General features: G+C 43.1%; 1 protein-coding gene across 2 annotated transcripts in view; it reads right to left on the reverse strand.

Annotated features, from left to right (window-relative positions):
* Positions 1 to 22,036, reverse strand: part of SUFU (SUFU negative regulator of hedgehog signaling) — a 95,080-nt gene that overhangs the window by 47,611 nt on the left and 25,433 nt on the right. For both annotated transcript variants that reach the window (XM_081075282.1, XM_081075281.1), the window contains exon 3: positions 20,406 to 20,542. In XM_081075282.1, coding sequence (XP_080931408.1) covers positions 20,406 to 20,542 — 137 coding nt within the window. The remainder of the gene's footprint in view (positions 1 to 20,405; positions 20,543 to 22,036) is intronic.

A 22,036-nucleotide genomic window follows, 5' to 3' on the forward strand; every position in this document is an offset into this window, starting at 1 on the left:
CTGGATTATTTTGAAGCAAATCTCAGACATCGTATTTCATCCATTGAGTATAGAATTCTAAATGATAAGGACTCTTTTTAAAAATATAACGATTGTAAGCCTTACACCTTTTAAAAATTGACGTTAGTTTCTTAACATTATCAAATATCAAAATTACTAAGTTGACTTTTCATAAATATCTTTTATGGTTGGTTTCTTTAAATTACTATCTAAACAAGGACCACAAAGTGCATTTGGCTGGTTTAATTTTAAGTCATTTTTTTAAAAAGATTTTATTGGGGAAGGGGAAAGACTTTATTGGGGAACAGTGTGTACTTCCAGGCCTTTTTTCCAAGTCAAGTTGTTGTCATTTCAATCTTAGTTGTGGAGGGTGCGGTTCAGCTTCAAGTTGTTGTCCTTTCAGTCTTAGTTGTGGAGGGCGCAGCTCAGCTCCAGGTCCAGTTGCTGTTTTCTAGTTGCAGGCGGCACAGCCCACCATCCCTTGTTGGACTCGAATTATCGAACTGGCAACCTTGTGGTCGAGAGGACGCGCTCCAACCCACTGAGCCATCCGGGAGCTCAGTGGCAGCTCAGCTCAAGGTGTCGTGTTCAATTCAATCTTTAGTTGCAGGGGGCGCAGCCCACCATCCCGTGGGACTCAAGGAATTGAACTGGCAACCGTGTGGTTGAGAGCCCACTGGCCCATGTGGGAATCGAAAAGGCAGCCTTCGGAGTTAGGAACAAGGAGCTCTAACCATCTGAGCCACCCGGCCAGCCCGAATTTTAAGTCTTTTTAATCTAAAGGTTTTTCCCTCTTCCTTTTTTGCCCCTTGCAGTTTATTTGTTGAAGGAACAAAGTTGTTTGTCTAGAATTTCCCAGTCTGAATTTTGCTGATTGCACCCCCATGGTGTCTTTTGGCATGCTCCTGTGTCCCTGGGTGTTTCCTGTAAATACCAAAGGCTAGAACTTGAGATTGTGATGTTAGCAGTCATTGAAATGACAATTGCCTAGACCCAATATTTCATTAGGAGGTTCCAAAAACAGTAATGATTTAATTCTTTCTTTGTAACTTTTTAGCTGAAAATCTTCTCTAAAGTTACCCTGAAGTAATTTATACAGGAAAGGCAAAGGTGTGGTTCTTTTCCTTTATTGGCCAGTTTTCAGAATAATAAATTGTTGTATCTTTCTTCTAAAGATGATCAGTGAGGTTTTTTCCTTGTTTGCCTTTTAAAATATTATTATGAACACATGGATTTTAATATGTTTGATGTGTTTCAATCCATTACAATTGTTGTTATTAATACTTATATTGTCCCATCTGATGGAAGTCTCTATAATAGGCTGCTGGGTCTGTTGACGTGACCCTTAAAAATCTTTGATAGCTTCCTTGTTTTCTGGTACAAAAAGATGTAGGCTCATCATGTATGTTTTCTGTCCCAGACCTAGAATCAGCCATTTCTCCAAAAAGCTCTGGTTTCTTTTAGTGGAAAATGGTATCAGTGACCATAGCCTAGACTAGAAGGACCTACTGTTACTGGATTAATTATTGTTTCAAGATTTTTACAATGAACAGAAATAATATGTACATTTTTTTCTTTTCTTTTTTCTTCCTTTAAAGTTTATTGGGGCGACAATTGTTAGTAAAGTTACATAGATTTCCGGTGTACAATTCTGTAATACATGATCTATATCTCACATTTTGTGTTCACCACCTTTTTTTTTTTTTAAAAGAGAATACGTATCTCAACTTTATCCCGATATTTCTGGTTGAAATGTAAGAATACAGCATTTTTACTTGATTTTACATTTGTATTTCTTTTTCTCTGATGAGGAAAATTTTAGTTTCTAACAATTACTTATCTGCTTTATTCTACTATATACATATACTACTTTTAGAACAATACTACCAATATTATTATTAACAATGTAATTATTGAAATTTTTTGTCTTTGTGGTATAAGGGCTACATAGTCAAATTACTGTTTTAAAATCTAAGTGTATTGTTATGCCATCAATTGGATATGCTGTGAATTTCACTTGTTTCACTGTGCTTTTGAGTTTTAGGAAATAGGGCAGGCTGACTTTAAGGCAGCTCTCACGGTCCCTATACCCTTTGGTGTTCACACCTTGCATAATTCTGTCCTTTCGAGTGTGGGCAAGAACTGTAACTTGCCAATAACTATGCCACTTTTGTCATATTCTTCTTGCCAATAGAATATGACAAAAGTGAAGGGATTTTACAGATATAATTAAAATCCCAAATCAGTTGACTTTCAAATTATTTTTTATTTTCAGTTGTAGTAAAATACACATAACATAAAGTTTATCACCTTAGCCATCTCTCAGTGTGCGGTTCAGTAGTATTGAGAACATCCGCATTGCTGTGAAAACTAATTTCCAGAACTCCTGTCTTACAAAACTGAAACTCTGTACCCATTAAATAACAACTCACCATTCTTTCCTCCCCACAGTTCCTGGCAACCACCATTATACTTTCTGTCTCTTCTCTAAGTACCACATATAAGTGGAATCGTACAATATTTGCCTTTTTGTGACCGGCTTATCTCACTTAGCATACTGTCCTCAAAGTTCATCCATGTTGTAGCATGTGTCAGAAAGTCGTTTTTTAAGGCTGAATAATGTTCCATTATATATACTACATTGCGTTTTTCTATTCATCTTTCGATGGATGCTTGGGTTGCTTCTACCCTTTGGTATTGTGAATAGTGCTGCTATGAACATGGGTGTACAAATATCTCTCCTATACCCTGCTTTCATTTCTTTTTGGGTATATACCCAGAAGTGGAATTGCTGGATTATACGGTAGCTCTATGTTTCATTTTTTGAGGAACCACCATACTATTTTCCATGGTTTCTGTACCATTTTACATTCCCATCACCAATGCGCAAGGATTACAATTTGTCCACATTCTTGCCAACACATTGTTTTCCAGTGTTTTTCTTTTGTTGTTGTTGTTTTAATAATAGCCATCCTATTGAGTAAGGCCAAATCAGATGATTCTGAATTAATGAAAAGGGATATTATCTTTGGTGGACTTGACTGAATCATGTGAAAACCCTTAAAAAGGGGATTGTGTGTACGTACACACACACACACACACACACACACACACACACACACACACACATCAGAGACTCTTTCTGCATTGCTGGCTTTGAAGCAGCAAACTGCCTTGAATCCTGCAGCTGTAGGGAAAGGAATTCTGCCAACAATCTGAGGCAATTTAGACGCAGATCCATAGTAGAGCCTCCAAACAAGAACGCAGCCCAGCTGACACTCTGATTTTAGTCCTGTGAGACCCTGAGCAGAGAACCCAGGTAAACTGTGGCCAGACTACTGACCCACAGAAACTGTGAGGTAATAATCAACGTGGGTTGGTTTAAGCCACTAAGTTTGTGATGATCTGTTATATAGCACAGAAAACTAACATAGGAAAAATGTTCATTTTGATTTAATTTTGTGTTATAATTACATAAAATTATATGGTTCCAAAGTCATTAATCTAAAAACAAAGTATATTCAACGAAGTCTGGCTTCCGGTCCTCGCCATTCTGTTCCCTCCTCCTCCATTACATCACCATTTAAAACAAAACATTATGATGTATCCTTCTATTTAAAATACAAAGGAACTGTCTTCTTTATGTCGTTTTGTGTTTTCTTATATAACTTGCTATATACTTTTCTCCACGTTGCTTTTTTCCCCTTCTCTTTTAAGCGTGCGATGGCCATAGTTTTAGTTTGGTCACAGCACTGCCATATATTTGATTCTATGTCCCTGAATGTTCAACAACTTTCTAGGTTATATAAAAAACAAAATGTTTTGCTTTGATTCGTCTGCTTGCTATTTTTAAATCACAACTCTGAGGACACTACAGAGACATTCTTGATGAGGCAGATGCACTGATTACCCTCATCGGCATTATCATTCTTACCATCAAATCTTTTACTGCAAAAATAGAGTGAAGAGTCCTGATATTCCCACATAGAACTGCCTAATGTATATGAAATATCTGGAATAGACTGGTTGGATTTACACATTTTAAGAGACATCTTGTTAACTTATGAGAGTATTCTATTTTGATGACCAAGATGATAAATCTACAAAACGTTCTGTATGAATTATAAAAAAGACTGTAAGTTCCCTGTGGTAAATTGATTACCTTAATAGTCCCAACTGATACCCTCTCTGAATTCATGCATTTTACCTGTAACTTTATAGCCCCTTCTCTCTGACCTGAGGCTTGACCAGGGGACTTACTTTGGTCAATGGGTCAATAGCAAAAATAAGCAGAGGCTTGACAAAGCATGTACACATTTCTACTTCTTCCCATGAACACATCACTGCTATAGAAGATGCTTACAGTAGTTATTATGCACAGTGCTTCAATCAAGCCACTTACAATTGTCTTTTCGTATGTTTGCTCATGTCTTTGAGATTTCTAGAAATGGGATTGTTGTGTAAAGGGTAAATAGATAGGCATTTTGCTACTAGATACTAATATATTCATTTCAAGAGAGAGTACCATTTTGCATTCCATCATGAGTGCATGAAAGTACATTCTATGTTTCCTACAAACTATGTTTCCTCATAGTTTGATAACGGTATATCAAACTTGGATCTCTGCCAATCTGACAAGTAAGAAGTGCTACTGTAGGGTAGTTTAACTTGCATTTCTCTTACTGTGAGACGAACACCTTTCTTTCTATATGTGTATTGACCATTTGTTTCAAACCTCAACTTTTAACCCAGAGAGCTTTTTTTGGATTGGCTTCATCCCCAGCAACCCCCAAAAAAGATAAATTAATAAAACACTGACTTCTCTTAGCTCTGTCACTGGCCACCACAGTTTAAGGTGAAAACGTAATTTAGCACTGATTCGTTTCCTCCTACCAGATCATGGCGGCAAATAGTCATTCCAAATATACTGTGTTTACAATCAACTCCAAGGCTAAAACAGATCCTCAAGTAAAGGGTCTTCACTTGAGGTAGAAGTAATGACACTTCTTTTTGCTTTATTCTCCGATGCATTTTCCTTTGCTGTGTGACTTTAAAGAAGTCACTTAACTTCTCTGTATCGGTTTCTCTATGTATCAAAACATAACGATGCGATAATGATGCTGCAGGGTAGTTTTATTATCAAATAAAAGAATTAAAATATGTAAAAATTGCCTGCGTGCTGAAAGTACGATACAAATTAAGAACTGCTACTCGTTTGAAAGATTCTACCACTGGAAAGCATAGCCACCGTGTACAGGAAAAAAATAAAGGAAGAAGGGCACAGCGGGAGGTAAGACACACAGGGCCCATCCACAGTGGCAGAGCAGACAACTTCCTCAGGGAGCAACGATTCTAATTTTTGGCTGAGGAAACTAATCCCCCTCTTCCTGCCTTATTTTACATCAAGAAACACAGCGACAGTATTTATGGGTGTTCTCAGAGACCTCCCAGCTGGGTCAGACCTGGAGGGGCCCAGAACAGGAAGCACCAAGAAAGGGAAGGAGGCAGGCTGTTTGCAGGAAACCAGACTGCAGCCCAGCAGAAGTGGTCGCACGCATGCTGGGTTAGAAGAAAAACAAGCATGTACTAGGTGGCCTCTGGGGTTCAGTGGGCTGAGTGCCCACATCACCAACTCCTTCACAAAGGCTTGGGCCAGCAGCTGCCCACTTTACTAGAACAACTTCAGAGATGGTGAGTTCACTGTTTCCTGAGACCTATCCATGTTCGAAAGTGATTCCACAATCGGATGAATAGCTAACAGCTTTCTAGTTCTCTCTTCTGGGTAACAAAGAAAACGTCAAATCCCTCTTCCATATGGCAAGACCACAAACATTTTTAAAACACCTGTTGTGGGTCATAGTTCACCACTCCCCACACTTCGTCCCAAAGTCTTTTCTTCTTCAGACTAAAATGTTTCTAGTTTCTTCACTTTTAAAGCCATTCCTCCCAGACCACAGTTTAAAGAGCTTTTGCCCGTCTGAAAGCCACTCTTCTCTGGATATGCTGAGTTGTCAATGTCCCTCATAAAATGTGGCATCCAAGAGGGGCTGTTGAGTAGTAAATGGAAAAATGAAGCAGGCATTTACTTCTAGTGTTAAGTGTAAAGACCAGACCCCCAGCTGTCCATGTGTCTGCCCATGAACTTGCAAAGTTCCCTGCTGATCAGACACAGGAAGGGGTTTGGGGAGAACCAATTTGGGGTGATCTGGTTATAGGAAGAGGCAGCAGTACATTATGAGTGGGAACATTTTGGTGCTTAGGCCAGACTCCTTGCCAGGACACATCTTCCTGCTTCGAGGGAGGCAGTAGGGACTAAGTGGTGAGGGTGAGCTTGGAAGTGCATTTAGTTGGGCTTGCTGAGAGCCTGGAGTCTGCTTAGCTTATAGGTATCCAGCCTCACAGAACTCCCGTAACATTGGAAGAAAGCCAGCCTTGAAGTTACCAAAAGCTGGAAGACTCCTGTGACTCATTTTGTGAACTTCAATGGCTGCACAGTGCTTCCTCGATGCCTGGACTGCCAAATGGCCACAAGATAGGTGTCGTGGCCAGGGCTCATCCAGCCTCATAGAATCCCATTCGTGGAGGACAGCTGGGCATATGTACCACACTGTAAAATATGCAGACCTTGTGACCCAGCAATCCCACTTTGGAAATTTATTCTAAGATAACTGAACCCAGTTCCCAAGCTGCACATACATGGAAGCTCCTGAGGGTGTTGTTTAAAGTGGGGAAAACTGGAAACTGTCTGAAAGTTCAAGAAAGGTCTGTTTATACTGGAAGGGTCTGTTATCTTACTATTTGTGATACTGTGATATAATAAGAACTATGTATTTTGGTCTTTAACTCTAGCTCCTGGCCAGAGCTTCAAAAGCCTCTGTAATTTCCTAAGCGATAAAGGTTCTAGGAGCATCTTTTGTTCGTGGTCTTTGACCCCAGTTGCTGACATAGAGCTCCTACATCCCTTAGAATTTCCTGGCTGATAGGAGAGTCCTTTGAGGCAATTCCTGGTGGGCTCCTGATAGCTTCAGGATGGCAGCTGGTCACCAGGAAGACCAAGCCATTATTAGAAGCTTGGGATGTTCAGCCTCATCCCTCATCCTCCAGGGAGTGGAGAGGGACTGGAGATTGAGATAATAATCCATCACGCCTACATGATGAAGCCTCCATAAAGACCCCTAAGTATGGGGTTCAGAGAGCTCCAGTGGAGGTGCTGGGAGGGTGGCACACCTGTGGAAGGCATAGAAGCTCCACACCCCACCCCACAGGCCTTGCCCTATGCATCTCTTCCATCTGGTTGTTCCTGACTTGTATCCCTTTATAATAAACCAGTAATCCAGTAAGTAAACTGTCTTGCTGAGTTCTGTTAGCTGTTGTAACTAATTATCAAACCCAAGGAGGAGGTTATGGGAACCCCAATTTATAGCTGGTTGGTCAGAAGTACAGGTGACAACCTGGCACTTGTGTCTGAAGTCGGGGGCAGTCTTGTGGGACTGAGACCTTACTTGTGAGATCTGACGCTATCTCCAGGTAGATAGTGTCAGAACTGAATTGAATCGTAGGATACCCAACTGGTGTCCGCAGAGAATGGGAGAATTGCTTGGCATGGAAAATCCACACATTACTCACATGGAAGAATAAAGTAGTATAGGAAAACTGCCTTTTCCTTTCACCATCAAACAATGCAACACCTTACAATAATTACAAACACTGCTATTGATCTCTAGCTAGAAAGCCTTCCATGACAGGATGCTGTGTGAAGAAAGCATGCTAATATGGACAATATTAAATTAGTAAAATTGTCTAATTATTTTAGGCATAGAAACATGTCTAGAAGGATTGTAACTAAATGTTAAGAGTGGCTATCTCAGGGTCTAGGATTTAGATAATGTTTATTTTTCATTTTAAGTTCTATATTTATTTAAATTACAAAATAATTAAGGCTTATTATAAGAAATCCAAACAATAGACAAGTGTATAGAATACAAAATGAAACGTTTTGCCCATCACTCCCATTTTTCAGGTATAGCCACTATCAATGTTTGACATGCATTCAAGATTTTCTTCTAAGCATACACAATCAAATTAATATTTTTTCTTATTTCTTTAAAGTAAAAATGCAACTGCATTCTTCCCACTGTTCTGTGACTTGCTTTTTTATGTTTTCAACATAGCTTGGATTATTTAAGCATCTTTTTTTTTTTTTAACTAGAAAAACAATAGTTATTTTTGATTGGGGGAATAAAAGTGCACCAGCCAAGACAGAACACAATGCATGTGTGATCTGAGTGGCCCAGTGAAGAGGACAAAGGCTTTCTGGGTTCAGGTCACCATGCTGGACCAGACATGCCCACCTGGTCCAGAAGTTGGTAAGTGCCCTGTTCTCCCGAAATCTTCAAACCCCAAGAAGGACAGCCAAAGCTAAGCCAGGGGCAGGAAAGCCAGGACACTGGGCTGCAGCCTGAGCCAGGGATGCCTCCCTGCCCCAGGGCAGTGTCCCAGGTATGTAGCTTCCACCGGGCCAAGCAGGACTAGGCTGAGGAAGGACACCCCACTTCTGTTTCAGAGGTCCCTGCTACATGCCAGCAAACTAACCACTCATTGCCTGGGCTTGCTGCAATCCCTCTTGAAAAGCATCCAAGTTCCTTTGTCCTTTCCTCCCTTGGTTCTAGTTTCAACTGTCATACTCCTGGAAAAGGAGCTCTGAAAAGTCCCACTGCCAGGGGAGCTAGAGCAGAGCTGTGTCTGGCTTAGGGGAGCCATTCATTTCCCGCTGAAAGCTATGAAGAAACAGAGTAAGAAAACAGGACCCCTCACATGGGCAGATCACTGCATGGTGTTCAAAGCTGTTCTAATCACCGCATTAGAGCACACACCGTGAGGTGGGGACTTGTCCTGTGGTAATGGCCTGGGGCTGCTTCTCGGGGCTCACTGTCCTGTCCTCTGGGAAATTCTCTGAAAAATTCAGTCATGACTATCCTTTTGGTTTTTCTTTTCTGATAATAAAACTCATGTTCTATAAAGAAACTTTTTAAATAGCATTAAAGTATCAACAGGAAAAAACAATAATTCATAACCCCTTTACACTAAGACAGCTTCTGAATCTTCACGTATCTCTTCCAGTCATCTGTGTGGACAGGTACATAGTGTAAACAGAATTAGGACCCAACTTTACACAGTGTTGTAATATGCTTCTTTTTTTTCCTTTCTTTTAAGCCTGTTTCCTTTTTTTCCTGCAATATGCTTCTTAAATGACAACATAAATATTAACTGCTTCCATGTATTATGCCAGGTACTGCAGTAAATATATTACTAGGAGATATTACTGTTACCTATTACCTCATTTCAGAGATGAAGTCACCAAGTCTTGGAGATGTTCAGTTTTGACCCCATGTCCCACAGGTCCCCCATGACCGAACTGGGATTTGAACCCAGGCAACCTGTCTCTGGGGCTCCTGCTCTCATCCAATCCTCTTCACAGAACATTCTATCTTGAGCCACTTCAGGTTACCAAAGGGCTTTACCTCCTGCAGAGGTGCTGGGTCTTAACTTTCCAGCTGCGGAGGGAGGCTTGCCGGAGACCCTCACCGGGGCGCCCCCTGCAGGGAGCATCCCTGAAATGCAGGTGCTAGAGACAAAGGAACCACTGAAAATTCACAGGTTAGGACTCCACAGGGGGCAAGATATGAGCAAACTAGTCTGAGGGTAAATTATCCTAGGTTAATGCCTATATCGAATAACCCCTTTCTACTAAAAAGTTCAAAGCATTTCACGCAATTCTCCAAGTACGACATGGACTCAAGGAAGCTAAAGGAATTTGCCTCAAATCACGCAGCAGCTTAGGAAGAGATGAATTCCCCTCGTCCAACAAACCTCTAGGCACTATGATCCCTCTATCATGGGCCAGGGTACAGGCCCCAGCTAAGGCAATTAATTTCACAAAGCCTCTGAATATCTCACAGAAATTTAAAGATGGCCACCTCTCCACTTGGGTTGTTACTCAGAAGTACAAAACACTCTCTAAGTCAGGGTTGGCAGACTTTTTTCAGTAAAGGGTCAGATATAAAATATTTTAGGCTTTGAGGGCCATATGTATAGTCTCTGTCATAACTACTCAACTCTTCTATTGTAGCACAAAATAAGCCACATAAATATGGAATGGTCCTGGCTGTGTTCCAAAAAAATTTTATTTACAAAAACAGGTGGCCATCAGGATTTGGCCCACAGGCTGTACTTTGCCAACTTCTGCTCTTAGGGTTGAAGTCTTCCCTAAAAACACCCAAATTTTGATATTGACTAGACTAACTCACATGCAAACCATTTGAATTTCAGGGCATAAGCTCATTTTTGAGGGGTTGACCTGTTTTTTTTTCAGTGGAGTCGGAGCACAATCTTTTAACTATCAATCTAAAATCTTGGGAGAGTGCGGAGAAATCAGAGATTGTTTTGCTTTATAGTTGTGGTCAGTATTACTAACAGATGAAAAGGAAAATATTTTACAGATCCATAGCAACTAGAAAAGAGGACAAAATCAGGCTAAGGGAAAGAAATGTCAGGAAAATCAAAAAGAGTACGAGGAAGAAAAATGATATTAATATAACCAGGCAGCTCCATTTGGCTTCAGTTAGCAGACTGTAGGAATGGGCAGCTCATCCAAACCAGGAAACGAGAGAACTTGACAGCTCTCATTGGAATGATGGAGCATCTCCTTTCAGAAAACTTTCCTCGAGGAACAGATACTAAGATCATGTATACTTGGGACATGTAGAGGAGAAAGCCAGGTAAGCTGTTGATGAGAAGCTGAACTGCAGCCTAGCCATATCTCACGCCTTGGGATGTGCCCTAAGCTCCTTACTCAATCTTCCTGATTTCCTTCACTTACCTGCAGAGTAGGGATAAGGAAAGAAAACCCTTCTACCTCCTGGATCTGGAAAGAAGAGCCCTGTGGCAAGCTACTGGGCACAGGTATGGGGAGGCTAACATCCCCAGGAGAGAAGAGGGGTCCCCTCCATAGACTACAGAGCCTCAGGGAAGGCAGGCTGGGAGCAGGATCATAGAGAGTTAAGGTCCCAAGGATTCAAATGAGAAGAGAAGAATTCATGACTCTGATGGCTGTGTTCCAAGTGCTGCAACAGCCCCAGCACGTTCTAGGGAAGAGCCACTCCTAAAACGCAGGCAGAAAGGCTCAAACACCTCAAATCCACGCATGTCTTAATTTTTAAAAAAGGAGGTTTTTCACTCCCCAAACTGATCACTTCACCTTCCTCCTTAAAATGCTTTCCCAACTTTCCACTGCTCTCAGAATCAAATCCAGACTCTTCCTCACGACTTTGCGTGCAAGAGCAAGGCCCAGCACTTTCCCACGCCTGCTAGGCGTCCACCTTTCCCTGAGCTCTTTCCTCTCTCTCACCTCCCTCTAGCCACACAAGCCTTCTTCCAGTTCTTCATATTCCTCAAGCTCTTTTCCTCCTCAGGGGCCTCCACATGCTGTTCCCTCTGCCAAAAAAAATTCTTCTTCTCACTCTCTGCCTTCAGTCCTGCTCTTGCCCGACTCTATAACCTAAAATGAGTCCACCGCATTATTCTTTTAGAGCACCCTCATCTTTCCCTTTCAGCGATCTCATGGAATCGAGCATTTTTTCCCCTGTGTTGTCAGTGTCTCTCTCCACTGCTTGGCGCTCAATAACTACTGATTTATTTATTTAACTATTAAAAAGGCAAGTAAAAAAGAAAAAAGACTTCAACAGCAAAAGACTGAACTGCATGTGTAATTTCACTTTAGGAAAGGTAGGAGGAGGCAAAACTCAAGAAAACACCAGGATTCATTGAGATTCTTTCTAGAAAGCTTGACCTGCTGTCAGTATTTGGAAAAGTCTCTCTGACTTGAGGCACAGACTGTGTTCCTCACCACTTCCAACTTCAGAGACAGGAAACGTGATGGATGGGTTCCTGTGCTAAATCTAAACGGCATGAGACACTGTATAAGGGCTTCTTCCTGTCTCTCCTAAACCCAAATGTACACCACTTAACATGAATTAACAATGTTTCTCAGGCCACGTAATCTAAGAAAGGGGACCAATTCTCAGGGACTCCGGAGAGGACGTTGGTGCTATAAATGTAATTTTAAATAACAATCATTCTGTTGTTTGTTGAAAACAATTATGACATTTACTGGATGGTAACACCAGTATTATTATATAATCATTCATCTGCAGTGGCTATTAACATGGAAAATGTTCACGTCCCTTAACCTGGCGATCCTACTTCTGGGCATTTCTCACACAGAAATGTTTAGGCAAGAGTGCAAAGACACACATGTCCAAGGATGCGCAGTGCAGGTTTGTGTTGGAAAAAGTGGAAATCACCCAAATGCCCAACGACAGAAGACTGGTTAAATAAAGCATCGTATATATAGATAATAAAAAAAGTGTACAGTCAAAAAGAACATATTGACACGGGAAGATGTCCAAACGATATGAACTAAAAAAAAAAGAAACTAGGGCCGGCCGGTGGCTCAGGTGGTTAGAGCCCCATGCTTCTAACTCCGAAGGCTGCCAGTTCGATTCCCACATGGGCCAGTGGGCTCTCAACCACAAGGTTGCCAGTTCAATTCCTCGAGTCCCCCAAGGGATGGTGGGCAGTGCCCCCTGCAACTAAAATTGAACACGGCACCTTGAGCTGAGCTGCCGCTGAGATCCCGGATGGCTCAGTTGGTTGGAGTGCATCCTCTCAACAAAGTTGCCGGTTCGACTCCCGCAAGGGATGGTGGGCTGTGCCCCCTGCAACTAGAAAACAGCAACTGGACTTGGAGCTGAGCTGCGCCCTCCACAACTAAGACTGAAAGGACACCAACTTGACTTGGGGAAAAAAAAAGGCCTGAAAGTACACATTGTTCCCCAATAAAGTCCTATTCCCCTTCCCCAATAAAATCCATAATAAATAAATAAAGACAATAAAAAAAGAAAGAAAATTAAAAAAAAAACTAGTTGCAAAACAGTCTGAAAAGCACAGTCCATTTTTCTAAAATAACAATAATTCCAGAGAGATATATGCCTTGAAAAGAAAATCTGGAAATAGGAACACCAACCTTGTCCAAGTGGAGGAATAAATTATGAAGGATTTTCACTTTCTGTGTCATACTTTCTATTTCGGTTTTTATAATGAGCAAGTGTTTCTTTTGTAAACAGGAAAAGGAAAGAAAAGGTAAAACAAAAAAAATCTCTGTTGCCATTCGTCGGTCAGTACCACGGAGTTCACGCAGCCTCAGGATGCTCAAGCCTGCTGCCTGTCTTCTTTCTGGGGCCTGAATCACAGACTGAGCTGACTCAGCACATGTCATGAGGTTGCCATTAAACAGCAGCAAGCGAAGGCACTTGAATTTCCAGTGTCAGTTACAAGGTTGGGGGGCCATGTTTCTCCTAAAACTCAAGTGAAATTGCCTTGGAATTTGTGGTTAAGGCCTACCAATGGCGGAACTGCGAGCAGACAGCCTCTCCAGCAGAACTCTAAAGCGCAGCTGAGAAATCAAGCCCTGCTGAGTTGGGGAATGGCTTCTTTATAATGAAACCCAGAGGGTGGGGGGCAGGGGAGCAGTCACTGGCAATCTGAGAAGAAAGAATAAGCTGATCATAAAATTAAAAGGGAATGGGGGAAATAAGAGAAACTGGCTGCAAGGTAGGAAGGAAAGAAGTTGAAGTGTCTAGTGGTGGAGTTACTGATGTATTTAATGCAGAACTTTCAAAATGATTCATGCTGGAGGCTGTGTTTGGTTCTAAACCTGGTACAGTAGGTAAAACAATGACAGCCACCCTTTCCCTTTCCACATGACACTTTTGTACTGGCCCAGTGACCTGATCAATAGGCAAGATTCCTCGGACCCCAGGCAGGGCTGGGGCTTCTTGGGTGGGAGTGCAGATACTGTTTTGCCCACCTGGTAGTCATTCCCCTCCTTATTACCAGAACCCAAATTTTCTTCCTCTGCCTTTCTTTAGCCATGACCTTCAGGGAACCAGAGCCCATCCCCAGCCCTAGGAGGTGGATACTGATTAATAAACCAATTAGATTGTCTCACTTGCCTGGCAGAACTCTAGCTGCGATACAAGGTCAATGAGGGCAGTTCTGTGGAGATTTTGATTGGTCCTTAAAAGAGAAAAAGGACAGAAATGTCTCGTGTACTGCTGGTAGACTCTGTCCAGTGTGACTCCAGGATGCTAGGAATTATGGCAGCCATCTTTGGAATATGAGGGAACTAGTTTAAAGAGACAAGCCAAAGTGCTGAGGAAGGCAGAGCAGGAAGTTAGAAAGAACTCAGGTCCTCGACAACATTGCTGAACAGATGACAACCAACCCTGGAACTGCTCCACCTCCAGATGACTTTCTATGTTAAGATAAGTGCCCTTATTGTTAGGCCATTTTAGTCAGGGTGTTCTGTTACTTTAGTCAAAACCATCCCAACAGATACAACAAGACAGAACAAAAGCTGCCCGCTCCATCTACGCATTCTCGAACAATTTGACTTCCAAGCATAACTGCATGTCTTGATTATTGAAGTCACAGATGCCCATGGCCAGTGAGCACAACCGATCTTGCCCACCCAGAACTAGACCTTTTCTTTTTCTCCCAGTAGTGACCCTTTGCTTTAGAGGCCTTCTCTTCTACTCCAAGTGGTTGGAAGTGAGGGGGGAGAACTTTAAACATAAATCCTGGTTTTCCATCTGGACCACCACCACCAACCAGGGTGGTCACATGACCCAGGCAGAACTAATCTGAGCTCTTCCCCAGGATTAGTGTAGGAATGTTGGAAGAAAACAGCCTTTTGCCTGCTGGGACTACAAACGCAGAGGACCAGAAACTCTAACTGGGGTGTTCATCTTTCCCGGCACATGGGGAGAGTCAGTCTGCAACACAAGACCAGCACATGAGTCGGAGCCTTGAGGACACTGTTTGAACTACAGATCAAGCCATGCCTGAAACCCTGGGTGTCCCCGTTACCTGAGCCAATCAAGGCTGCTATTGCTTAAGGTAGTTTGAGTTAGATTTCTATCATTTTTTTTTTATAACTAGAAGTGTCCCAACTAAAATAAACACTAACCTGCCCCATCCCCCACCCCCCATCTTGAATCCTTCAACTTCTCCTGGATATTCTTCTTTCCCGGGCCTTTCTCATTTCTACTTCCTTGTCTCTATGGCTCATCTTCCCACTTCTGAGAAAATCAAATGTAACCATCTTCCAGCAGTTTGGGGCTAAGTGGCAGGACCCTTCTGAGTCATTCCTCAGAGCAGGCTTTCGGGGCCACCTCACACAGCCCTAAGGCCAGGAGTGGCCATCACCACCCCACCCCCAACCGCCCAGAGTCTGGTCATCCTCTTTCTCCCGCCTACCACTGCCCTGATGCTATTTCCAAGGCTGGATGGTAAAGCCGTGGATGCCATTTAGATCTGGAAAAGCAGGTCTAAGCATTCCATTTACGAGATGACACTGCTCAGCAAGCTCTCACATGCAAATGGGCGTGGTGCTCCACATAAAGTCACCGAATCGAAGCTGGACAGCCCAGGAGAAGCAAGATCAGCAAACAACTACAGTGGAGGTTACACGTGTAGGGATATCTATGTACACATCAAACACAAAACACATGTTCTGTGTAATAGCGTCTGTGTGACCCATGTAGGGTGTCACCACCCAGGGGGTACAGGAATGCCTATACATCACGAGGGAGGTTATCTGTGGCATCAAGAGTGTGCCCTGCTGAGGAAACCTGAAAGGCCTAAGCCCAGTCTTACACAGCAGTTGTAATAAAGGGCAATTATTCACATATGAAAAGATTCTGCACTTTACGAAAGGATTTACTACAAGGTCCCACTAAGCTGCATGGGCTCTACGACATTTAGAAGAGGACTGGATCTGCATCAGGCTTCACAGGTGCTGTCAGCTACACAAACCAACGAGCCGAAATTTGTTTTCAGGTTGTATAACGTGATGAACAAAGCCAGGTAATTTGTGTGGGAGAAAAATAATGGTACCAAATGTCATTGTATCGGTTGAGGCAGGCATCTGATTCAGGGACAAGCAAGGCATTTCCTTCCTAGCAGGGTTTTACTGTTAAATGGAGTCTCTATTGTCACTGTAAAAAAATAAAAATAAAAAAAAAAAGACCAAGGTACCTACTTTCCCAATCCAGATAAAGTTTTTTAAAGACTGAATAACAATAATAATTGCAGGTAACACTATACAGCTCTTACTACATATCAGGCATGGTTCTAAGTGTTTTTCAGGTATTAACTCACTTCATCCCCTCAATAATTTCATGTGAGTTACTACTTATTATCCCTGCTTTATTGATGAGTAAATGGGTTACGTTGCGCAAGGTCAGGAGGCAGTAACTGGCAGAGCTGAGCTAACAATGCAGGCAGTCTGGGTCAGGGGCTATGCGCTTAACCACAGTACTATGCTGCCTGGCAGTCACTTGCAGGATGGCAGACAGTACGGGGGAGAGGAGTAGAAATGGGTCCTACTTAGCCTATTACCAACAAACTCAGGCACATGGTGCTGAGGGCCAGTACAGTGAAATAGGAAAAAAAGGAAAAAAAGGACGGTGATTAATAGGAGGCACAAGGGAGGTTTCTGGAGAACTAGAGTGTTTCGTGATTTAGTTGCTGGTTACATGGGTGTGTTCAGTTTGTGAAAACTCATCAAGCTGTACTTTTTACATACATATAGTCATGAATAAAACATTAAACGATGGAAGGATGGATTTAAGAGGATTTGGGTAGTATCATGAATGGCTTTTGCCCTCCTCTATTTTCCAAATGTTCCAAAATGCCCGAGCGAGGCACCATGGAGCTCAGAGACCATGTGAACCACTGCATTCACCCATGTGGATGATTCTCAAACCTCACTGTCCAGCCTGAGACATTCAGCGGCCCAGACATCCGCTGAACTACAGGCAACATACATCACGGTTAAGAGAGTGGCATGAAGAGCTGCACTGCCTGGGCTCAAATCTTGCCTTTGTATCTATTAGATGTGTGGTCTTGAACGTGATACTTCACCTCTCTCCTCTCCGTACTGTCTTGCTTTCTGCAATTGTGAAGCTGGTATAACACCATGTCTAACTCACGGGGCTTTACTGCATACTAAATGAGCACTTACAAGCGCGCCTGGCACGGAGAACACAGTCCTAACTGTTAGCTCTTGTTCGCACCACTTAGGCCCACAGCCATGGTCTCCTCCTATCTAACATCAGTTACCACATACCTTTCTTTGTCATTTCCCCATTACTTAGATAATACTATTATTCCCTGCCAGGTTCCAAAGAGAATTTAAGATTTATTTTAAGTAATTCTTTAAGTAATAAAATCATATTACAAGGAATCTGAAAAACAGAAAATCAAGTGTTACACTTTTAGGAACTGTAGTCATCTGCTGCTGCTGTGAAAGGCCTGAGGTGATCTGTGGGCACAAACCACGGCCGTCACATTAGAGCCACCACAAAAGGGCCATCGGTGCAGAAGGGACTGTGGAGCACACTCCTGTCAACAGACACTCAGGAAACAGCCACACTTTTTATTTGGAAAACTCAGGAGGTTAGAAGGACAGTACAATGATTACCCACGCGCCCTTCACCTAGATTCACCAGTTGTTAAATTTTGCCACAGTTGCTTTCTCATCTCTCTCTCCACACACACTTTATTTTGCTGAGTTGTTAGAAAATTAAGTTGCAGACATCATGTCAGTGTACTCACAAATACTTCAGCTTCCATCTCCTAAGAACGAGAACATTATCCTATATAACCATAATACCATATCTCACCCAAGGCATTTCAGTTGTACAATACTATTATCTAAATAGTCATATTTTTCCAATAGCCCTAAAAACGACCTTTTTCTTTTTCCAATTTAGAATCCAATCAAGGATCATGAGTTCATTTAAACGGTCATGTTTCCCTTAATCTGAGATAGCCCCCGCCCCTTGCCTTTTTATATCTTTCATAGCACTGACATTTTTTGAGTCCAGGCAGTTGTCTTGTAAAATGCACAATATGGAATTGTCTGACTGTTTGCTCATGATTCAATTCAGGTGAAACATTTTTGGAAAAGTGCTACATAGCTGATGATTTATACTTCACATGCAACATAGAAGGAGGTACATAGTAATAACTTGTTCCATTATTGGTATTGCTACATTGGATCACTTGGTTATGGTGATGTCCACTCAAATCTTTTCATTGTGAAGGAATTCTTTTTCTCTGTGTAATAAATAAATAATCTGTAGAGTGATTTTTTTTTTAAGTCCTTGTGAATATCTTATTCCCCAACAATCTTTTTATTCAATGGTTTTACCATCTGTTGATAATCTGCCTGAATTCATGATTACATCAGTATTGCAAAATGGTCAGTAGTGCTATGTATGGTGTGGGTGAAATGAACCCTTGCAAATCAAATCCCATTTTTTCACTCACTTGCTATAATTTCATAACTATAATATCAGAACTATTTCAGAAGTTCATCTGCTTGACCCCACCTGACAGTGATTCATAACACCTACCTATTTTACATTTCTCTGATCTCTATCGACCTGAGCAAGTACATTAAGTGGAAACAAACATATAAATACACTGGCTTAAGCAGTAGACAGGGAGTTACCTGTCTATCTAAGCAAGATGTTGCCTAGTCTTTAGAGCCCCCTTTCCTATAGCAGACCAAATTCCACATCAAGGAAAGTCTATTTTCCCAAAGACAGTTCTATATGGAAGTCAGCTTCAGGCACCCCAAGAAGGGAGAGGGGAAACACAAAGTGTTCAGGCAGCAGACTCTTGGCACAATTTTAAAGATTCTTCAAACCATACTAGGACAGTACCAAATCACATGGGCCATCTGCTCCAGGCAGCCTGCTTCCCCTGCCTCTGTGAATGTTACTTCTTCCTGGTCACAGTTTTTTAGAGCCCAAACACCACCCCAGACCAGCTGCATTAGAATCCCCTGGGGAGCTGGTTAAGAAACAGATGCCCCAGTCCTATCTCTGACCAACTGAATCAGAACCGTGCGGAGGGGTTTGGGAATCAGCGTGTTTATAAGCTCCCCAAGGCATCTCATGAGCAACCAGGCTGGGAAGCCTTGCTTAGAGAAGACCCACTGTAGCCTCCAAAATGGGACTATCCCATAGTACACACAATGGTAGATGGTAATTAAGTACCAGTCCCATTAAGTGACAGCCACTCTGCCAACAACTGACTCCCAGGGGACTGGAATTAGAGCAGAGGAGTTCAACCCAAAGGCTACTGTACCTCCAATTTATAATCTACTCAAGGCTGGGGGGAAAAAAGTCACAGTACTTAAGAGAAGCTGCCAGACCTATGGTTCTTCAAATTTCGTCTCTGGGAGCATTACCCCCAAACACTCGGAATCAGGGGTCTCTTGAGGGGCCCAGGAATGTGACTGCAACAAACTCTCCAGGACTCGTGATGCAGGAGGTCTGAGGACCACTGTGAGGGCCGCTGGCCTGGATGCTGCTCTGCCCTATCGAGAGGCAAAGAGCAGAGCTGGATGAAGTGTCTCGGCCTTCATTTGAAGGATACTTACCAAATCAAAGAACCAAAATCTGAGGTCACATGGGAAAGATTTCTGAGCAATTAATTAGCCACACAGAAACATGCCGATGATACTAAACCCTCCATAAAAGGTACTGAGTGTCACTCCAACATTTCATCCCACTGGAGTCCTCCAGGCAGGCTAAGCCAAGAGCAGGAGACAAGGTGGCCAGCACAAAGTCCCATTCAGGCTCCATGTCAGCAGTCTCCAGAGGGGCACAGGACCATCGCCTAGAGAGCACCTGAATTATCTGAATCAAACAATATTTCTCACTGTCAACTTCCTCCCTGATTCCAGCTTCACTTCAGTGTGAGGGAACAAGCTCCTGGCAAAAAAATTCTCTGTCTCTGCCCTACCTTCTACTGTTAACCCAATCCTTAGTCAAAATTCACGTGTGCTGTGCCCCCGGAAACAAAAATGGGTAGGTCACTGGAAAGAGGGAGCAAGGACCGTGCTAATTATTGGAAATGAGGCTGACAGAAAGGGCTGGTCAGTTAGTTCCATGCAGAGCTGGCCTTTGGCTCACTGGGAATCAGAAGCATGGCTGGCAGACACAACAAGGGTTCGGGTTGGCAGAACAGCGACACGGACTCCCCCTTGCTGTAAGAGGTCATGGTGACATATCCTTCTCTTCCATGGCTCAGGTAGTTTTCCACCCAAAAAACACCAGGCAAAACAAGTCACCCTCATGGTACAAAAGGGGTATAATACTCGCAGGAAAGGTCACTCTGTGGACATCAAAATACATTTGCGAGTTCCCAAAGCCAAGCAGGCTCATGGCAAAAGGATGACCACCCCAGTCAAGACTTGGGGCTCTTACCTGACTGGAACACGTATCTGGCAAGGCCTTGCATTAGCTCTGCTGGCCATGTTGGAGGAGCAGACTCCCCTGTTTCTCTCTTCAGACGAAATGTCAATTCAAAACCAAAACCACTAGGTCCGTCTGTTCCTGTAAATCTGAAAGGAATTAAAAGCAAATGCTTTTAGTTCAAATACCTTAGGAAAAACACTATTTTGAAAGTCTAATTAAAGCTCTCCCTTATTGTTGATGGCCTCAGCACCTGAACCCCGTAGTCGAGGAATCTCCCAGTGTGTGAGCCCTGAAGGGAGGAAAGACTTACAGGGCTCGCTAACCTCACCCACCAGCCATCCACAGTACTTGTGGATGACCTTGGCCCAGCCAATCAAAGTCCCTGCTGGCGCTCTCAATGTACAAGTTCCACATTTTGTGGCTCTGGAACACTCCTTTTTGTGTGTTGGGGGTCCATTACTGAAAATTTTTCTTGTTGACACTTCCTATTCCTTCAAGCTTTTAACAAGCACCCACTTCGTTTGCTAAGAAGACAGGTCCTCCTGCACGCTCTGTGAGACAAGACCCCTTCTCTGCTTCCACCTCCATCCCGCCCCACAAGTGTGCCATCCTCCAGTTGGGCTGGCTGGCCATCAAACTCAGCATTTGCAGACGGATCCCAGGGCAGATTCCTAACACTGGGGGGCCATATTCTTCCTGCACCCAGCACCCCTTGTGCACTCATTAATCGGCATGTGCACTTCCTGAAACCTGGCACCTGCACACACTCTTCAATCACTGGAACCTTGGGGAAGCATGGTTTGCCCTCCCTTGCCATCCCGGGGTGGCCCAGGATGAGGAGGGTTACTGTCTCTGTGGCCACACTCAGCACACTGACTATGAGGCAAGAATGCCTGCCTCCCTGTCTGCTAGAAAACCCTGAAGATCCCCAAGTCTCCTGAAAGGGACTTCTGCCAGAGACGGAACTGATGTGGATTAGAGAGCAAGGCCTGGTTGGGGGGTGGGCTGGTGGTGACACACCTCCTCAGGTGAGGGACGCATTCAAGGCGGAGCTCCTGAGAGCTCAGGAGGCCTGCCAGCACGGGAAGGGTTAAAAGTTAAACATGTTCACGATATAATTTTCAGTAATTACATCTTGTACAAACATGAGCCATAATGATTGTACATGTGGAAACTCCTCAGCATACAAATACAAACCATAAACTGAGATGACAGCCCACACCTCCTTGCCAGCCAAGCTACCAGAACAGGTGGTCAGAGGGGAGAATTCTGAAGGGACGAGGATGCAGTCAGTGCCCAGCCCTGAAATTCCAGATGGCCTCTTTCCTTCATCATCATCATCACCCCCAAGAGGCCAGGCCCAGAAACTGGAGACAAAGAGATTCCAAGTCTCAGCTCTCACCAGTCCTAGCCTTGCTGTGGGCCTGGGTGAGCTCATACCTCCTGTGCTTGCTGTGGCAGAGAGGTCACCTCTGAGAGCTAAGTCCTCAGAAAGACTGAAAAGGGCTCCATCCTTAAAGTCACCATGGTCATACCCAATTATATTCAAAGGATATGTCCACGGTTTGCACTTCCTCTGGGCATCTAGCAATGTGGGAAACGGAATCCATTTGGGAGGTACACGCCTAGAATTTTGGAGA

The sequence above is a fragment of the Rhinolophus hipposideros genome, assembly GCF_964194185.1.
Source record: "Rhinolophus hipposideros genome assembly, chromosome: 15".
NCBI classification, from domain to species: domain Eukaryota; kingdom Metazoa; phylum Chordata; class Mammalia; order Chiroptera; family Rhinolophidae; genus Rhinolophus; species Rhinolophus hipposideros.